The 21,566-nt window shown below is 47.5% G+C and overlaps 1 protein-coding gene across 9 annotated transcripts in view; it reads right to left on the reverse strand.

Moving 5' to 3' along the window:
• Nucleotides 1-21,566, reverse strand: part of LOC110521052 (afadin) — a 117,405-nt gene that overhangs the window by 49,636 nt on the left and 46,203 nt on the right. For 4 of the 9 annotated variants that reach the window (XM_036975784.1, XM_036975786.1, XM_036975789.1 and 1 more), the window contains exons 2-12: nt 14,154-14,349; nt 13,510-13,622; nt 11,963-12,117; nt 11,655-11,815; nt 8,097-8,254; nt 7,200-7,287; nt 6,806-6,964; nt 5,748-5,792; nt 4,790-4,884; nt 4,410-4,663; nt 402-471 (exon numbers count right to left, since the gene is read on the reverse strand). In XM_036975784.1, coding sequence (XP_036831679.1) covers nt 402-471; nt 4,410-4,663; nt 4,790-4,884; nt 5,748-5,792; nt 6,806-6,964; nt 7,200-7,287; nt 8,097-8,254; nt 11,655-11,815; nt 11,963-12,117; nt 13,510-13,622; nt 14,154-14,349 — 1,494 coding nt within the window. The remainder of the gene's footprint in view (nt 1-401; nt 472-4,409; nt 4,664-4,789; nt 4,885-5,747; nt 5,793-6,805; nt 6,965-7,199; nt 7,288-8,096; nt 8,255-11,654; nt 11,816-11,962; nt 12,118-13,509; nt 13,623-14,153; nt 14,350-21,566) is intronic. The other 5 variants (XM_036975785.1, XM_036975791.1, XM_036975787.1 and 2 more) reach the window with 3 other exon arrangements.

Raw genomic sequence — 21,566 nt, forward strand, 5'->3', positions numbered from 1 at the left:
TGTCAGGAGGAATGGGCCAAAATTCCCACAACTTATTGTGGGAAGCTTGTGGAAGGCTACCCGAAACGTTTGACCCAAGTTAAACAATTTAAAGGCAATGCTACCAAATACACTCAATTAGTATGTACATTTCTGACCCACTGGGAATATGATGAAAGAAATAAAAGCTGGGGGGGAGAAAAAATAAATAAATAAAATAAAATCACTATTATTCTGACATTTCACATTGTTAAAATGAAGTGGTGATCCTAACTGACCGAAGACAGTGAATTGTTACTAGGATTAAATGTCAAGAATTGTGAAAAACTGAGTTTAAATGTATTTGGCTAAGGTGTATGTAAACTTCTGAATTCAACTGTATGGACACACATTGATACAGAGGACCAGGGTAGTTAATGTACCTTGCTGGCGGGGAGGGCCGTCCCACTGTGAATGTCTCCTTGCAGGTCAAAGGTTGTCTCAGAAACACTCCTGCGTGAAAGGTGGACAGAGAGGGAGAGAATGAGAAGGAGAAATTGACAGAGAACGGGAGCGAGTGACGGACGGGGGACAGATGGAGACGGACGGGAGACAGATGAAGACGGACGGGAGACGGACGGGAGACGGACGGGAGACGGACGGGAGACGGACGGGAGACAGATGGAGACGGACGGGAGACAGATGGAGACGGACGGGAGACAGATGGAGACGGACGGGAGACAGATGGAGACGGACGGGAGACAGATGGAGACGGACGGGAGACAGATGGAGACGGACGGGAGAGGCGGAAGGACGACGAGACGGACCGACGACGAGACGGACGGGAGAGGGACAGAGACGGACGGGAGAGGGACAGAGGCGGAAGGACGACGAGACGGACGGACGACGAGACGGACGGGAGAGGGACAGAGACGGACGGACGACGAGACGGACGGACGACGAGACGGACGGGAGAGGGACAGAGACGGACAGACGACGAGACGGACGGGAGAGGGACAGAGACGGACAGACGACGAGACGGGGGTGGAGAGGGACAGAGACGGGGAGAGGGACAGAGACGGGGAGAGGGACAGAGACGGGGAGAGGGACAGAGACGGGGAGAGGGACAGAGACGGGGAGAGGGACAGAGACGGGGAGAGGGACAGAGACGGGGAGAGGGACAGAGACGGGGAGAGGGACAGAGACAGGGAGAGGGAAGAACGGGGAGAGCGAGAGAGAGGGACAGAGAGCATCAATAAGATCAGGAACAGCATTCCCACCAGGCGGTGGGAACTTCTATTACTGGGAAGAAATGCCCTGAGTTGATATAAACATGCACACACACACAGTCACATGCTGTACGTACACACACACTCTGCCATCCCAGGACTGGGACAATCAACAGAAAGCCAGAAATTCCCTTTCATTGGCCTTATCACTGCAAATGAATGACTAGAACACGTTTATCTAAATATACCCTTGCACTACACTTGAATTAAATCCAGCTAACCACATTAGTGGTGACATGCAATGACAGGCTGGGAGCCACACAGTGTGGCTGTGTGACAGAGCTGTCTGTTCTTAAGAAAAGGTCTTAGAATTTCCCATGCTGCCCCATGATGAAACATAGCCATATTGTCTGCCCTGAGGGAAACGTGACAGTAGCCCTCACTGAAAGCTGTGTAATTGACCATAGGGCACTGATACAGAATAACTGTGTCCCCACTTATTCAGTCAAAAGCCTTTTAAATCACAAACGTTCATACATCATGCAAACCACAGTCTGTGTTTGAACTACCTTGGTGTCATTTGATTTCCATTAGTGTTCAAAGCAATGGAATTATTGGATGCAAGCATGAGGTCCCATTGCAAACACACGTGGCCCAATGTACAACAAGCAAGAAATCCACCAGAACCATCAGAACTGTCACAAAAGCTGAAGTCCTTCAATTCTCGTTGCCACAATTCCTCCCACTCCCTCGTTCCCTCTCTCCTCTCCCACCCAGACGTAATCCTCTCCAGCATCAGGCCACAGCATTAACGGCGGATTAAGGCCTCTGGCTACATCCACAACCGGAAATTCATTCACCAGCCAGCCTGTCGTTCAGTCCAAACGTTACACATCAAGTCAACGTGGCTGGTTAAATTAACATCATGGGGATTCTGTCATTCGACTAAAAGCCCAGATATACACCGACTTAATGACCCTCGAATTACTGTACAGCTAAAACCACATCTAATTCAACAACACGCCACAGCCAGTCTCCAACCGCCAAATGCACTCTAGAAGCCTAACGACTGATAACATGCTAATGTGGTCAATATTTTTGACGAGTCCTCATACAACTACTGTCAATGACGGGCTAGAAAGTCCTTCTCCAGTCGTCTACTACAGTGTACAATCCTCTGTGCTGGAGACCGACGCAGCTGAAGTCCACTTAAATCGACACATTCTCCTCCTCTGTGGGACGGAGCAGAGATCCCAGGCCCTTAACTTCCATTTTTACCATAAAAGCCTCTACTCTCACTCACGTGGCAAGTGAAGGACCCACCGGAGCTGTCCCCTTCCTGTACCCTCTGTGCTGGTCTCGCTGTCTGGGTGGAGTAGGGTGCATAGTGAGCACGGAGGCTGCATCAGTGATCGGTGTATATATGTGTGTGTGCGCATGTGTGTGTGTCAGGCTCCTGGTCATCCCTCCCTCTTCAATGACAAGGCACTTCAGGCCACACCCCAGCCAGCCAGCCAGATTAGAGTCCAGACAACAGCCCCGATGTACCAGTCCCTCGCCTGCAATAACTCCGCCCGTTACCCTTTCCTCCTTCTTGGACTCTCTCTCCCTCTTCTCCCTTCCATTCCTCTAATACACTCTCCCTGCCTCCTCCTCTCTCTTCAGCTCCCTCTCTTTCCCCTTCTCTCTGCAGAGTTAAATTACAACTAGAGTTGCTGCGCTCAGATGGCTCCTCCCCCTCATGTCCATGTGGAATCTGTTTCCACGGCAGCGGTGTGGTCAACTCCAGGCCTCAAGTCAAATCCCACCCCCAGGCAATCTCTCTCACACACACAACCTTGAGAAGGGTCAGAACCCCGGAAATGGAATTCAGCAGCACTGACTTCTCTGATGCAGACAGAGACAGCAGTAAAGCCACAGCTAGAGAGAAGTTATACAGCGGTGGCTAGGATACCTGACAGGATATAGGCTCTGATCAAAGCTTCAACTATCAGAGGAAATCCCATGCACCGAGGTGTACTGAGGCCACAGAGTTCTGGACCTGAATGACTAGCATGAAGGCCATGGGCTGGGTGACAAGGTTACAAGATGTCTGCATTCCAAATGGCACTATTCCCTTCACAGTGCACTCCTTTCGACAAACGCACGAAGCTCTAAAAAAACGAGATATAGGAAAGACACCGAAAGACAACACAACTTACGCACTGCCACTCATATCCACATTCATATAGCCAGTTAAATTAGATCTTTAGAAAAAGGAGTGGCGCTGTGATAATGTGTTTTAACTAGTTCTCTGTCTGAGTAACCTCTGGTGGCAGAGCCTACCACCATGACATGGCTCTACGCGTAACTGAGCGAAGCATTCAATCTGTTGTTGGTTTGGGTCCCGTGAAGAAACCCCCAGTGTCTGGTGGAGTATGCATGTCAGACTCTGTTTGAAGTGTACGCAAACAGATGATACAAGTGGTGAGGCATTTTCAACACGCAGGTTTCTTAAAGAGACTAGGAGAAGAACAGCACATTTCTCCTCAATCAGGAAAGACGATCACGCGCGTCTTTGATGTTATTTCAGTGCGTGCAGCTTTGCTTTGAGCCAGCTGCAGCTTTGCTAGGTCGTTCTTTGCTGCACCTGAAGATATTACCTGACATTAATCAAGATGAGACCAGCGCCTGAACAACTAGTACAGTTGATCTGTGTCAAAAACGCAGAATTGATTTTTTTAATAACAGACACACCCCTCCCCATCTTCACAACAACTTGATCAATATCACTTGGATAACTGACTTCCCAATGTTACTCCTGGGAGTTCAACTTCCTCAACGATCACACCTTTAATGCACAACTCCAGGTTGAGGTCTAAGAGAACGCTTTGAACCAAATACAATGATTTGTGATGCTTTTGCAATGCTAAGCACTATATAGGGAACAGGCTTCCGTTTAGGCTGCACCTGATATCATCTCTGGTGGCTGGCACGTGTAAATAGGAAGCTGTGCTGGTGTGTTCAGAGGACTGAGATGAGAGCCACCTTCGTGCTCCTCTGTCACCCAGCTGAGAGACAGATCCGGAGTCTGATGACACTGGTTTCAGCAGGTCACTGCTTCCTGTCCCTGGGCCTATTCATTCAAAGCCATTCCTGCTTTCACCACTGGGATGATAGACCTAGCCTCTGAGTGTGTGTGTGTGTGTGCCCACCTGTGTCAACAGCCGTCACTCCACCTACCCTGACTTGTGCCTTCCTCTCATCATCGGTCCGGGACCTCCCTTGCCCATGCTGTGGTCGTAGCTGGGGTCGACAAACTTGAAGACGTGGGAGGCGCCGAACTGAAGTGTGGCTCCGCTTCGCAGCACGGTGGTCTCGGTGACACGCTGGCCGTCCACGTAGGTCTCAGCCTCCAGACTGTGTGGCGTCACTGTCACCAGACCCTCTGTGTGCATCAGTTTGCAGTGGTGGGGCAGGATACCTGGACCAAACAGCTGGAGACAAAATACACTTGGTATCACAACATCCTTGACCTCAGCTAACTTATAGTCCCGTCTAGGCTAGTAACTTACAGCTAGGTCAATGTAGCACGTGACCACACACAAAGGGCAGGTCCTTACCTGGATGGAGCCGTCGTCTGTCGTGTCTGAGCCCACCTCAGTGACACTGTGCTGCAGACGGTAGAGCTTCGGTTTGTCCCTGGAGTCGGAGCCGTCTATGGTGGAGACCAGGAGATAGTCAGTACACACAATATGGAGAGACACACACACACACTCACTCACTACACAGACACACAAACACGCACTACAGAGCACAGCAGGAGACACACACTACAGTGCGGGGATTTGAGTCGTACACCTCACACACAATACATACAATACATACACACGAGGGGAAAGAGACATACAAGACCATGTATTCCTAACAACTACCAGTAGACCAGATCAGTTGTGCATTTTGATTAGGAAACCACATATTTTAGTAAAAGCAAGCAGGAACTTAGTTAACATGTATTCGTCCTCTAAAAATTCTGTTAGTTTTGAAAATCCTCATTTGCAAAAAAGCACTTGCTATTGTTAAGCCAAACAATATTGGTTATGGGCCTTAAACGTGGCCTCGTGCAGAGGAGCTGCCTTCGAGCGGCTAGCCTTCCTTCACACAACCTCGCCCTAGACAGTGAGGCCCTCCTCTGATTGGCTGAATCATGGCACAAAAATAAATTCAGGAAAGTAGCATTCAGTTGCCCATAGACACTGATCTCAGGTCTGTTTTGTCCCGTTTCCCCATAATAGTTATGGTCAGCATTTTGGGGGTGGAGAAGCTGATCAGAGATCTGTGTCAAAGGGCAACTTTTGAGAGTGGGTAGAAGTTGAACCTAACCACAGATACAATCAGATCGTTTTCCATCACTATAACGGTCAAAAATAGAATACTCAATCTTCAGGGTAATCTGATCCTAGATCTTTAGTTATGGGCAACTTCTACCACAAGCCAGCTTGTTTCCAGAGAAACACAGCAGTAGATGGGTCTGGTGATGAGAGTGGAGGAGAGGCATGTGTGGTGGGTAGGCAGGTTTACCTTCCAGGTGCTGATACGTGTAGTAGCCATAGTGATTTCCCCTCCCTAGGTGAGCAGACATGCAGAGGAGGCGGCCGCAGTAGGGACAGACAGAACAAACACCATGCCAGAGGAGGCCAGGAGAGAGGACACACACACACACACAGAGCAGAGGGTGAAAATGTTGCAGCAGGGAGAAAATGCAGCACCATTCTTCGCCTCACACACACAGGCCCCAGAGTCCACACACACACACAGGCCCCAGAGTCCACACAGGGCCCAGAGTCCACACAGGGCCCAGAGTCCACACAGGGCCCAGAGTCCACACAGGGCCCAGAGTCCACACAGGGCCCAGAGTCCACACACATACTTGTGCGAACATGCAGGGAAATAGACCAAACACACACCCAATTCAGACTTCCACACACAGACACACAGCTTTCCCCCAAACACTCAACACACACCTTGAATCCCTCATGCGGAAAGAAGAAAACCCTAGCCTGGGAGACATGCTCTTTAGTTGCAATGCACTCAAACGGATCTCAACCCTTCAAACCGAATCTCTTAGATACCCGAATAACTTGTAACTACTAAATAAATCTCTGACGGGGTTAAGATGGTTCTGAGAGACAGGGTTAGTTAACTGTATGGGTGATAGGTTGGTAAGGGGAGCATGGAGGGCAACAAGCAGCTGTTAGGGCCAGCCCAGCAGTGAGGACTGGCCAAGTTACTGGACACAACATCTGAGGACTAGCTAACTTAGACCTGATGTATTCTCTTGGTGGAGGGGTACAATAAACTGGGCAGGAGATGCTTCTAAGGCCCACTCACTCACCTTGTTAGAAGAGACTACAGAGAGTTCTCAGGGCATCAGCAAGTCTGGTCCATTCAGTATATTGCCTACACTGCCGCTACAGGTGTGAGTAGAACAGCCATTACACGGTTCTGTTGGCTATGTGAGTAGAACTGGGCCTTTCTTACAGAATGTCTGTGCTCTCTTTTGTTCGGCATCAGCTGGGAATGTGTGTGTCTACCTGTATCTATGTGTGTGTGTGTGTGTGTGTGTGAGAGAGATGCACCTGGGCTGAGCTCCACCAGGTAAGGCAGTTTCTCTGGGGGTAGAGAGCCGTACAGGGGCCCGTCCATGCCCTTCCCTCTGAGGCCCTTGTCCTCTGGTTTCCGGCCCTTTTTAGGCACGTAGTCTGGAGGTCTCTTCTTCAGCTGGAACACGAGGGCTCCTGAAACAACACAAGGAGCTGCGTAATGACCCAGAGCTACCAGGAGAGGGCAGTACAGACGGGGGACGTCGGATAAAAACACAACGCATAAAGACAATGAACTAGTTCGGGGGAAAAAAACGTATGAACAAAAACCTCAACAACCAAGTCGGTTAAAACTAGCTTTTGGTTGTTCTTGTAAGGTCAACTCCCTTTAGATCTGCACGTTTCATTGAGACTTTTGCATCAACACTACCTCGGTCATTGGGCCAGTCTCTGAAGATCTGAAGAGGACACTCCGTATCGTCCAGGACGATCTCCTTCCCAGACTTGTCATCTGTGTGCTGCAGGACCACAAAACACAACCGTAAAACCACCACACGTTCAACTGGAAGAGTGACATATCAACATGCATCGACTTGTGACCATACAACCATGGCTTAAATATAGTGTAGCGTGTATGGGGTGTACATAGGATGTGTTCCAAACCATTTGATTATTGCCCGTTAGAACATAAGCCAATAGGTGGCTGCTCTCCCTTTCCCTTGGTAGGTCTCCCCTCCATGTCTCCTGCACGCACCAGACATGACCTCTCCCTCTATTCCCGTCCAACCCTTTCTCCCTCCTCCACTCCCTAATAATGGTCTCTCCCTCACATCTCTGCTGTAGTAATGACTGACTGTCCAACACAAGACGCTGGTGAGAAACATGCGCTGTCCATGTCTGGTCACAGCAGTTTGATGTTGTATATATTAACGACAGATGTATAACAGAGAGGCGGATGGACGGCTGGAGAGAAGGGGAACTGAATGGGATTGGCTGTGCCTGGAGCCGTCAGGGATAGGAGGCGTGTGATGTCGAAGGTCAGCGCTTTAGCGTGGAGATGTCTGTCACATGGTGACAGGAGAGATTAGGCACACACACACACACACACCTGCTGGCCTGGCACTTTGAAGAAATGCAATTAAATTACAACCAAACAGATGACTGTGCCAACAGTCCCTTTCCTGCTTTAATCTGACAGACGACTAGGAAGAATGTGGATGGCTGGATGAGACTCAGAGTTGAAACAGGAGGGTTGGCGCTGGGTCGGAACGGGGGGGAGAGTAAGGTCTAGTTGTTCTTGGTAAGGGATGGGGGTGCGGACTCTTACCCTGGCGATGCAGTACTCCCGGGGGTTCTCCTTCTCCAGGCCGTACTTCTCCAGGGCCTCCACCACAGCAAAGTCTGCCATGTCTGTCGTGGACAGCAGGATGGTCTTATAAGGAATGTTGGGCTTCAGACTGTCTGCATAGATCCTCAACGTCCCCCCTAAGAGACAGAAGCAGGAGTTGGAGTTACACACACACACACACATTTTATTATGCCACATCTGTACTCAATATATTTTGTTTTCCTTTGGCATGAATATTCCACATAGCAGCATACCTCACCATCAGCACTCTGTCACACACACTTTCTTTTCTCTCTCTATCAGACTACAGACTGGCTCGGAGTTAACAGACAGGGATGTAGGTCTAGGACGCTTGCCCATTTCACACAGGGATTTACTCCTCTGGATTGGGACTAGAGAGAGACTGAGGAGGAACTGGGAAGGGGGTTTATGTCCGTGTCAGATAGATGGCATTTTAGCTGGGAGTGAACCAGCAGACCAGGCCAGAGGGCTTACGGTTCAGGCCTCCAGATTACATAACATCTGAGGTCTGGATATCACTCAATAGGAGAAAGTCTGATAAGTTGATGCTGGATAGTAATAAAAATAAATAAAAAAAGTAAATGCAGAAAGAGCCTTTGTTCAAACATACTTCCAGAAGTAATCAAGGCACTCATGTAGTGAAGAAATGTAAAGGCCTTTAATGTTGGATATGACCGTGTCAGTAACCGCAGCACCAGTTAGCCCCTAACGCTCTAGATAACATGAAAACAGCCTAACCAGCTCTGCTAGGGCGAGTAAAATGGTCAGTGAGGTTCTCTCATTTGTGTCTGGAAGGAGATAGCAAGCTAGACAACTTTAGCCAGTTGGCTTGAGGTGCTCGACTGTCGTTGAGAGGTCAGAACTCCCAGATCAACCCTACTCCTCAGCCAGAGCGTCCAGTGTGCGAAAACTCTGAACTTATGAACAGACAATCTGACAACGCTCTGATTTTAGGAACGACCCAGAGCGCACTGACACACTGGAGGCAATTTACGTGACCCTAATATTACTTTCTTCTCCCTGCCCATCCTAAGTTTGCTTACTACATGTTACCAAGAAATCCACAAGGATCCTCATAACCCTCCTGGAAGGCCAATCACAAGCAACAATGATACTACATATCAGAGCATGCATGTTCATTTCTACATTAAGCCTAGTGTCCAAACTCGCCTCTTTCCTTCCAAGACACCACTCACACTGAGCTCAAAGATGGACCTTCGTATCTGCTAACAATGGATGTTGAATCTCTTCACAACAATATTGTACACAATGACGGTCTGGAGGCTTTTAAGCATTATCTCCAACTGAGGCCAGAGGCAAGTACGCCCTCTGCTGACTTTCTCCTTCAATTAACACATTGTCCATTTTATTTTATTTTGTATTTTTTTTACTGGAACCTCTAGGCAAGTCAGTTAACAACAAATTGGATAAACAACATTTCCCTTTTCCAGGACAAGCTCCTCAGACAACAGAAGAGGACTACTATGGGGGTTTGAGTCGCTCCAAAACTATGCAAACTTATTTATGGGACTTCGGGAAGAGAAGTTTATTCTCTGTTCTGCTAACTATTTTATGTTACAAAATGGTACGGTTATGGCAAATACATTTTTGGTGTTCTCTGGAACCCGAAAATTAGTTATTATTCCATAACTAGGTTAATTCCCTCAATGAGAATGTGCAACTGAGTTTAGAATACAGTCAAATACAAATTTACTTTCTGGATGTGAAAATCTTAACTCGGATGTCTCACTCCACACCAACATCTACAGGAAAAGTACGCACCGCAATACCATGGTCAGGGCGGAGAGGTCAGGGCGGAGAGGTCAGGGCGGACAGTTTTCACCCTGCTAAATCTGATTAAGGACATTCCCTTCAGACTATTTCAATTCAAAAGCTGCACCGTATTCGTTGACAGGGAGGAGGATTGAGGAAAAAGCTGTGGAAATACATTCTAGGTTTCAGCAACAGGGATGCAAACCTAGCGTTAAACAAGTCTCTCACCAAAGCTAAATCTCTGGAACGAGAAAGACTTCTCAAAAACACACACCCACAGGCTTCAAACCCCCCAAACCAATCTACTCTCCGAACCGCCACAGCAAGGAGGCAGCCAGGGTTCAGGATATCATTAAACACAATTGGAGTATCATTATAAGTGATCATAAGTCGATGTGTTCTCTGAACCGGCAGCGTTTCCTTACAGAAGGGCCCCCTACCTTCAAGGATACGTTGGTGCGCAGCGACCTCACCCCCTTTACTAAGCCAAGTTGGCTCCCCAAGCCCACAGGCAACTTCCCATGTGGCATCTGCAAATCACATTGTAAAAACAAATCCGTTCAGGGACCGAGAGTCTGTCAAGTGCAACACCACATGTGTGTGGAGTGGTTGGAGTGCCCGTGTGGGTGTTTTTACATAGGAGGACAGGGGATCTTTAAACTGGATCTTTAGAATAAGGGCCACTGCATTGCCAGATGTATATGAGGAAATGAAGTATTCTCCCTTCCTGTAAGACGTGTCACATCATTTTGTTGTTCTCTATTCAGAAGTTTGCTAACATGAGCTCGTATCACAGTTTGTTTTTTTGCTTTTATGATATTGCATTTTATTTGTGGTGTTGCTTTCTCCTTATCCCATGTTTATTCTGTTCCTCTTTGCATCTTCAAGGTGTTTTTTCCACTTGATCAATTACAATGAATTGAGTCACGTCCTGTGAGAGTTGCGATATAAACCTGTTTTGTCCACCACTATTCTTTGTCACCCTGATGAAGGCTGTTGTCGCTGCGACGAGTCGTTGATTTATTTTTGCCCTGCCTAGCCGTAATACATGAAAGGCTTTTACATGGTTTCACTACATGAGAGCGCCTTGACTACTTCTGGAAGTTGGTTTGCACAACAGCAGTTTACTATCCAGCATCAACTTCTGTTTGTTCCATAGTATTTTACCCCATGATCAAAGAGCACCTCGTGGATTAACGATAAATCAAAGAAGCCCTCCCCTCATGTGCCTCTAAGAAGCTAGTCTAAGTAAAGAAGTGGCCAGAGGTAGAAAGTTGCCCCTAACCTCAGATCTAGGGTCAGATTAAACTAGATTAAAAACAAATATTTGTACTTCTTCTAAACAACACTTGAGATTAACACATTTTTAAAACAGTTATGTCATAGTGTCACCACTTGACCAAAACAGATTTGGGATACAGAGTTCAGGCTTCAAAATAAAAAACTCCTGCGGACATTTTTGGTGTCCCTCCCATGGTTGGCAGAGGGCTGTAAAGCCATTGGGAACAAGATGTGAGGCCTGGCAGTGCCAGCCAGTGTGTGGTGTTCACTGAGGACATAGGCTAAAGCAGATTAGAGTGGCCCCCTGCTCTGTCTGGCCCAGGCCTTATGTAATTACAGTATGGAGACAGGGTGTTCTCTCCTGGACCGGGACAAGAGAATGGATTTGGACTGGCCTATAGGCATATCTCGCTCAAAGTAACACATTTTAAATTGGTAGATCCAGGAGTCCCAGGACCCTACCCGAGTCGGGCCTGCCGTCGCTGCTGCGGAACTCCTGCATCCTCTTCTCCAGTTTCTGCTGCCGCCTCCTCTTCATCACCACCTCAGGGTTAGAGATGGTCCTGGTGAAGCTGTTCTCCGGCATGTCCTTGTACACCTCCGCCGCCAGTCTGGAGTTCTCTCTGGAGAAGCAGGAGAAACAACACTCAGAAGTACTCCACTGCAATTCTACTCACAGAAATATATTTACTTTACCATGCAGGTTACTTCTTTATACACCATCTATATCTATATACACACACACACACACGTGACATTGCCCTCCTTACCCATCTTCTCTGTTCAGTGCTTGCTCATCTCCGTCCGGAATGTGAGCCTCCTTCTCTCTCTTCTTCTCCTTCTTCTTCTCTTTCTTGGACAGTGTCCGTTTGAAGTTCTGGATTACTCCCTCCTTCTCCCTCTCCGGCCCGTTGCTCTGCATCTTCTGTTGTGAGAGAAAACAAGAGAAAGCGAGAGAGACAGACAAGGGGAAAGGTTACGATAGGTGAGAGGGTGTGAGGTTTGTTACTAAGTGTTTTATTAAGGCGATCAGTGGTATTAGGGGGCCCGAGAGGGGGACTGACTGGGCTGAGGTCTTAGGACTCAGTGACCCAAGGCCTCCACACAGAGTTGGAACGGGGCCAACTTAACACCTAGAGCATGAGGCCTAGGGGTCTGGGCACCACTCTACCAGCCAGCCGAATAAAACCATCAGCTGACAGACAGAACAACAGGGTGAGAGTTCAATCAAAAGCCAAAATGTGAACTTCCTTGGCCAAAGAAAGCAGAGAGAGCGAGAGCCTTTTCAGAGGGGATCAGTTGGAGTCTAAATCCCCATAAAGCATTAGATGTGTTAAAGCCTTCCAGTGTTCCAGAACTGCCCTGTCAAATGAGCAGGGGACACTTCTGAGAAGACTCCATCTCTTTCCACTCCCCAAAAGCACTCCTGATCTCCTATCACTCATTCACACACGCTCACACATTTCAGCCTAAAAGCCTTTTGGGGAGCCCTCTATGTACCTCTAGTAGCAGATGCTTTTAGGAGGCGAGGAGAGGTGCTGCCACTAAGAGGAGATAAGTGTAGTTTAAGATCTGCTTCCCCTGTGATGACTGGAGTGATGACTGGGTAGGAGAATTGTGTGTGTGTGTTTTATAGCTCTTTTACTGCTCCCCTGGGCAGAGGTGGTTGATTATCCTCACACTGGTCAGAGTGTAGCCACTCATCCCAAGAGATGAAACACACATAACTCATTCACATCTCACACACAAACACCCCCCCCACACACACTACTGCTTTTATATCCTGGGCCAGGGGGGAGAACATATTTGGCTGAGGAAATGGAAAGAGGTTCGGGGAGCCGAGCTACTCCAGGTCAAGTGGCCCAGTATAGAATAAAAACAGTTGCATCTCTCTAGGGTGCTAAAGAGCACTAAAGAAGTCTCGGAGCAGGAGGCACTTCATTGTATCAGAGCCAGGATGCACATCAACACATTGAGCAGTCAGTCTATATTTCATTAAAGGATCATAGGAACTAACAAGATCATAGCAGTGGACTTGACTGTTGGCTATTTAGTTACAGTTCTACAGAGGCAGAGCAATCTGATAGTGTTGTCATCGCCAGGGTCCTGCTGTGCAGCAGTTTTGAGTCATTTCTCTGATGCCAAATCTAAGAATAGACTAGGTCCATTATTCTTTTCCAATGATGCAACGCACATTCACAGGAATCCCCAAATCACACCATATAGTCCAGTACTTGCTTTATGTCTAGCAGAAGCATACTGGAAGCCAGGCTTGCCTGAGACCACTCTGCTCCTTGTTGCTGCTGTCGTCACTAACCTTGGGGATGATGTCGTTCTCGTTCTTGAGGACGAAGCGTCCCTCGCGGTCGTCTTTGTTCCAGTTGAGCTGCACCACCAGTGGCTTCTCATCCAGGTCCAGCTTCCGTTCTTCTGCCAGAGAGAGAAGGGGGGGAGTCAACCGCTTAACACACTGCTTTACACCCTGCTAGCCCACACCAGTTACCCCACACCCCTATACAGCCAGCTTAGCTAGCTCTGGGCTATAAACTCTCATTTAACATAAATAAACAGAATAAGCTTAGGATAAAGTATTAGGATGTGCTTAGGATATAGCATTAATGATTGACATAGACAAATGTGGTAGGACTGCAGAGATTTAAAATATGACTATATAAAAGCACAACTGTACTATGCAGGCACACACACGTACAGTACACGCTACTCCTCTCTCAATATGAAGAGATACCAAAGCCTGGACTGAGGGCTGCTGATCTCAAGGTCCCATTAGGCACCATGGGAGCTGGACCCTGCTCTCCTGGCTTCTCTGTAGAGCAGGCTAACAGTCTTTGTCTCGTGACCCAAACAGAGTGGCTCCCGATGTTGAATGTTAGCAGTCTAATGCTCGGTGTGGTCGACCATAATACCCTTACAAAACACACACACACCCATCCTTCCACTCACCCCCGCTGACGTGGACCTCGTAGAGGGAGTATTTTGGCGAGGAGAGCATTCTCATGTCGGGCCGGAACTTCTCGGCCAGCGTCTCGATGACGTCCTGAGTGGTGGCCGTGGAGGACACGCGGATGCACTTGGTGGCAAAGTTCCCCGCCACGCGGTCCTGGAAGTAGAAACGCATCACGCCGTGGAACTCCAAGTCCTGAAAGAGAGGGAAGATGAGAAGAGAGAGGGGTGAGGGGGTCATTCGTTTCCTTCACAGCTGAAGACCTGAAGGGCCAAGTTTGGCTTTTTCCTTCCTTTCTCACACTTCCATAATAAACATTTCATGCTACACCAACACTGAGCGTCTTGAAAAATCACATTTATCACCGGAGTAAAAATATATATATTATTTTGTTGAACGCAGCCTTATTTTGACAACAGTAACCTCATAACCAACCTGCAGCTGAAATTTGAGCGAGGAGATATTTCTTGGACAAGATAAGAAGTAACAGGAAGAGGAGAGGACGGTAGTCGGGGGATAGCTGCTCCTGTTTCTAACTCACCACGGAGAGAGAAGGATAGAAGGAAGGAGATGGAGGGAAAAGAGAGGGAAGAGGAACCTGCTCTCCTTATTTGTCTGTACAATAGAGAAGCAGACGCTCCGTAGCTACAGTGACTCAGCAATAGCCAGGAAATGTACACAGACATGGAATCACTTTAATGTTCACATGCTGTTCCACTAGTCAAGGCTCATCCTATTTAACCATTTCTGTACATTACTATTATATCCACGTATTCGTCAGGTATACAACAAATATTCTATCCACATACTGTCCACAACGTCTATAAAAATCACACACACGCACAGTATATACATATATATTTATACTCTGGACTCTGACATTGCTCATCCTAATATTTCTATATTTCTTAATTACATTCTTTTATTTTTAGATGTGTGTATTGTTGTGAATTGTTAGATACTACCTCACTGCTGGGGCTAGGAACACAAGCATTTCGCTTGTGTATGGGAGCAAGAAAATTAGACTTCGCTATAAGTGTCGCGTCTAATAGCAGAGCACACTTCCACTGTAATATCATACAGAGCTCATTTCCCACCACACCTAGACCCCTGACCACGTCAAGCTCGGAGACCGCCTTTGGTCAAGTGGCAACGATCAACATCTATAGGCGCCTGTCATTTCTAGCTAAACCGGCCTTTTGTGGACAGTTTAGACAGGATGTAGAATGGTGGTAACACCATGTTGTGATATAGTGTGATCATTATAAAAAAGGGCCTTAGGAGAGTCTTAGGAGAGAGTCAGGGGCAGGAGGACAGACAGGCCTACTAATACTCATCATATGACCTAAAAGGAAGGGAGGTGTGCAGGTAGCAGTCAGTGTGTGTGGGTGTGTGTGAAACAGCCAGCTCAGCCTATCTGCTCCTCTCCCAGGCAGACTACACTCCAGCGCTTCTCTAAGAATCTGTTCAGCTAAGAACAGAAATAGCCCTACATGATCACATAGGACCTTGTCGTGACAACTGCACTCCACACAGGTGAAGCCAGGGACAACATACACAGCACTCACAGGTCACATGATGTTTATACCCAAACAATAAAAAGCCATGTGATCATCTTCCACTGGGCAGTCCACTGGTCCAGTATGATCTGGTCTTCCACTGGCCCAGTATGATCTGGTCTTCCACTGGGCAGGCCACTGGTCCAGTATGATCTGGTCTTCCACTGGGCAGGCCACTGGTCCAGTATGATCTGGTCTTCCACTGGGCAGGCCACTGGTCCAGTATGATCTGGTCTTCCACTGGGCAGGCCACTGGTCCAGTATGATCTGGTCTTCCATTGGGCAGTCGACTGGTCCAGTATGATCTGGATTTTCCATGTCAGCTGTGTCCAATCTCTCAGCATGTGACATCACATCAGCCTCACCCCACAGGCTCATGGGCCACAGACACTCATTCTTGGCCAATGAGAGCGGGAGGAATGAGTGATGTCAGGCCAACCAGAACAATGGATGTCAGGAGAGTCACCGTGTGTTTCCTCACCTCTGAGAAAACTTCCCAAAACCCCCTGCTCAATATGGTGTGTGTGTGTGTGTGTGTGTGTGTGTGTGTGTGTGTGTGTGTGTGTGTGTGAAAACGGGTGAGCGTTGTGTGTGAGTGAGGGGAATATACAGAAAGAGTCGCACAAAGATATCTATATGACCTCATTCCTAACCTGTGTTCATCTATTGGTTTATTTACAGACCCAGAATGCACCTGGGAGAGCTCAGCTCACACACACCCTCCTATTACAAGAAACACAGCCCTGAGTCATGATGAGTCTCATCCCCACTCACTGACCATGCAAAATCAAGACATACACAGGCAGCAATGTCCTTGAAGTTAAAGGGGTGGACTTGACAAAAAGGCAGAAAGGCGAGAGAGCTGTGGTGAGGCCCTCTGCATGAAGACTGTATATAGTCTTAACCAGCTAACTCACCCACCTCAGCCCTGCCTCCACTGACAGACGGAGACAGACCGACAGTCTACTCTTTGCTCCGAGGGGCCCAGACTGACTAGTCTCTCTCTGACAGAGGCCTGACCCGAGCCTCATAGCAGAGGTGATAAATCAGCTTCACTCCATTATAGCTCCTTTCATCCCTCGACTCGCTTCACATTCCCAAAATCTCCCTGCCTCCTCAAGCGCAGCGTTAATCTGCTGATTTATGTCCCCCACACTCCTCCTCTGTCCCTGGGCAGAAATATGGCTGCTTTCATCCTCACCCGGCCTTCTGGAAAACCATGTGGAGGAGAGATATTAAAGAGTGGGATGGGGGATATTAGAAGGGAACTTAAACTATAGCTGATCAGGCCAGGGAGGCTCTCTGGACCTGGCTGGTGATTGAATATAACAAGAGAGACTTGTCTTGGGTCCAGGACTGCAGAGCAGACTGATGGGTTTGAGAGACCGTGCTGAAGTTATGATGACGGCCAGTATACTGCACGTACAGTGTGATTCACATCAATCAACTGACATCAATGCAGACAACAATATGCTAGAGCTTGAAAGAAAAGCTCCATTCGTACACACCACAGTAAAGCATCTCTGAAGAAATCATTTCAAGTCTTTTGAAATGAAGAATGAGAATTGCAACAAGCAAAAAGAGTTACATGACTAATTCGATAATACTAGATTGCTTTTCACCACATCACTGTTGTCATCTTTCCATTTAAATACACCCTGCAGTTCCCCATCAGCCCAACAGGTGGCACTGCCAAGTCAATGTACACTGGCAGGTCATTTGAACAGTAACAAAGCGGGACTGTGATCAACGAAGGCTTGTTAGCCACTGCATGATGAGGTCTGGATGTTAACAATCCCATAGGGAATTCAGCCCACCCTGACTCAATATGCCTGTACAGTTCAGCTCCCCATAAGACGAGAGCAGAGGAGTAAAGGCACTTTCATCAGCACAGGAATATGTCAGAGGTAAAAAAAATATTAAAAAATATAATATAAATATATATATATAAAAATTAAAAAGGTTAAATCCCATCTCTCCCTCTGTCCGTCTATCTCAAGTTACAAACAATGTAGACAGAGATCAGTTTTAAATACAGTGTACAAAACATTAGGAACGCCTTCCTAATATTGAGTTGCACCACCTTTTGCCCTCAGAACAGTCTCAATTCGTCAGGGTATGGACTCCACAAGGTGTTGAAAGCGTTCCACAGGGATGCTGGCCCATGTTGACTACAATGCGTTCCGCAGTTGTGTCAGGTTGGCTGGTAGTAGATCTCTACTCTGAATAAGTTGTTCCATCTCAACTGGATTGAGATCTGGTGACTGGACAGTAAAGCAAGTAGCTCCAGTAAGCTGAATTCCCTGTCGTGTTCGTGGAACCATTCCTGGACAATCCTAGCCTTGTGGCATGGGACTTTATCCTGCTGAAAAAAAACTATTTGCAGATGGATACACTGCTGCCATGAAGGGATGAACCTGATTGGCGATGTTCAGATATCCTGTGGCGTTCAAACGTTGCTGCACTTTTATCAAGGGGCCCAATGTGTGCCATGAATAACACACCCCACACCACCACCAGCCTGCAATGTTGACCAGCCTGCATGCCTCCCATCCGCATGAAACATACAACTCTCCTTCCGTGGCCTCCAACTGCTTTTAAATGCTAGTAAAACTAAATGCATGCTCTTCAACTGATCACTGCCTGCACCCGCCCGCCCGACTAGCATCACTACTCTGGACGGTTCTGACTTAGAATAGGTGGACAACTACAAATACCTAGGTGTCTGGCTAGACTGTAAACTCTCCTTCCAGACTCACATTAAGCATCTCCAATCTAATATTAAATCTAGAATCGGCTTCCTATTTCGCAACAAAGTCTCCTTCACTCATGCTGCCAAACATACCCTCGTAAAACTGACTATCCTACCGATCCTTGACTTTGGCGATGTCAATTTCAAAATAGCCCCCAGCACTCTACTCAGCAAACTGCATGTAGTCCATCACAGCTGCATTCATTTTGTCACCAAAGCCCCATATACTACCCACCACTGCGACCTGTATGCTCTCGTTGGCAACACCCACCCGTAGCACACGCTCCAGCAGGTATATTTCACTGGTCATCCCCAAAGCCAAAACTTTATTTGGCCAACACTTCCTTTTATATCTCCTTCTCTAACTTTCAGCAGCATAAAGATTGCTGCAGCTGTACACAGCCCATCTGTAAATAGCACACCCAACTACCTCAATTCCATATTGTTATTTATCTCCTTGCTATATTGCACCCCAGTATCTCTACTTGCACATCATCATCTGCATAGCTATCACTCCAGTGTTAACGCTAAATTGTAATTATTTCCCCTCTATGGCCTATTTATTGCCTTACCTCCCTAATCTTCTACATTTGCACACACTGTACAATTTTTTTCTTCTATTGTGTTATTTACTGTACGTTTGTTTATGTGTAACTCTGTTGTTTTTGGTCACACTGCTTGGCTCGATCTTGGCCATGTCGCAGTTGTAAATGAGAACTTATTCTCAACTGGCCTACCTGGTTGAATAAAGGAAGTATATATATATATATATATATATATATATATATATATATATATATATATATATATATATATATATAAATAAGGAACCGTGATTCATCGGACAAGGCAATGTTTTTCCAATTCCCCAGTGTCTAGTGTTTTCGTTCCTTAGCCCACTGCAACCGAAGTTGCTTGATTTTTGCTGGAAGAAGTGGCACTAAGGTCATCGACGACTACCATACACCACGTGTCAAGTTACGATGAGTTGTGCATTCTTTTATGGGTCTTTGGGCAGCAATGTTGTACTGGACGGTCAGATTAACTGTGGCCCGTCTGTGGCTCTGCACAATGTGTCAGTCTCCTTTGTCCTCTTTCATCAATAACCCGTTTTCTACCATTGGCCTGCCGTTGGCTGGATGTCCTTTGGGCAGTGGGCCATTCTTGATACACACAGGAAACTGTTGAGCTTGAAAAACCCAGCCGCGTTGCAGTTCTTCACACACTCAAACCGGTGCACCTGGCACTTACTGCCATACCCTCTTCAAAAGGCACTTAAATATTTTGTCTTGCCAATTCACCCTCTGAATGGCACACATACACAATCCATGTCTCAATTGTCAAGGTTTAGAAATCCACCGATTGAAGTGGATCAATAAGGGATCATAGCTTCCACTTCGACTCAACCTGGTCAGTCTGTCATGGAAAGAGCAGGTGTTCCTAATGTTTTGTTCACTCAGTGTATATGACAATAATAGAATCTGTTCGATGCCAGATGTGGCCTTTTTTAAATCCTACATGATCTGAATGATTGCAATCGTAGTCAGACGATAAACCCACCGCCCTATAAAGCCCAGCGTAGCTTTACTATCTAAAGTAATGCTAGGTTAACACGACTTGCATTGACCCGATTCATCTGACATGAGAAACCTTCAGCAAATAGACAGGTAATACGGACCTATATGGATTAACCCCATTTAAAAAAATCCTCATTCCACTTTTCCTCAGCGGTGGGGAGAGAAGCAGGGGATGAGGAGAGGGTTGTGTGAGAGTGCGTGCGTGCGCGCTGGACTACAGCATGGGACTGACATGTCTGATACACAGAGGGCCCCGACAGCATCCTGCCTGTGTCAGCATTAGTATTCTAATCTGACTGGCTCCAGTCAGAACTGCACTGGGCCAGTGGGGAGAGGGATGGAGGAAGGCGCCATAGTAGGCTAACTGATTGGCAAACAACAGCCTGCCTAACTGGCTAACTGATGGGCAAACGAAACCACGCTCTGCCTGCCTAGGCTATCACTAACCACTGCCAAGCGAAGCACTGACCCTGGTCACATGACCAGACCACAGAGGGCCACAGGGGAGAAAGTGGAGAGAGAGAAACAGACAGGAGGGAGGGAGTGGTTGCCATGGTAACATGGTTAAACCAACACACCTGCTAAACCTGTATTTGGCATAGTAACTGCGGTCAGGTTGACCTTTGTCAAGACCAAGATTCAGGCCCTGGAGACAGACATACACAGTCATCCATTCTCAGCAGCACCTTTCTTCCTCCATCCTCTTCCTCAGCCTGAAGCATGCCAGGAGAAATCAACGTCTCTCCTCTAGCAGTCAGGTCAGTGTCTAGGATTAACAGCACAGACTGTGTGGGTGTCAGCATGAGCCAAACCTCAAACATACACACAGAACAGCCTGACCTTGTCAGCAGAGTAATGGAGGGGTTCGAGAAAGCCACGTTACCGCAGACCTAGAATCAGCTGAGACAACCTGATCCATCTACTGCTGTAATCATCACAGACACATCATCCACCATACCACAGCCACATCCATCCAGCAAGCCCCACCCAGCTCCCTGCACACATATCATGACCACTGGTAACTCTAGATGGAGGCTGTCACTCTTCCTCTAGCCTCCTTTCTCTCTCCTCCACTCCTCTCCCTTTCTCGTGAGAGACATGACGATTTCTGCCAAGTGGCTGGCTGCGAGGAGAGCAGGCAGGGGATTGGCTAGCTGGGAGGAGAGCAGGCAGGGGATTGGCTAGCTGGGAGGAGAGCAGGGAGGGGATTAGCTAGCTGGGAAGAGAGCAGGCAGGGGATTGGCTAGCTGGGAAGAGAGCAGGCAGAGGATTGGCTGGGAAAATCAAGCATTACATCAATCTCTCTGCTTTGCATGACACGGAAAGCATTTCATCAAGCTCCCCAAGGCTCTAACTGGACAGACTGGTGGATATACACATGGTCACAGCTACTGTAGGGCCAGGGACCCACATGGAGAAATATACTACTGTACATTCAACACAGACAGTGCTGCTTCTAACGCTAATAGTCCTGCTGTGACTTGGTTAAGAATGAGAGCAATATGCCGCAGCATATTTCACTCT

This window comes from Oncorhynchus mykiss, chromosome 4, assembly GCF_013265735.2.
Source record: "Oncorhynchus mykiss isolate Arlee chromosome 4, USDA_OmykA_1.1, whole genome shotgun sequence".
NCBI lineage: Eukaryota > Metazoa > Chordata > Actinopteri > Salmoniformes > Salmonidae > Oncorhynchus > Oncorhynchus mykiss.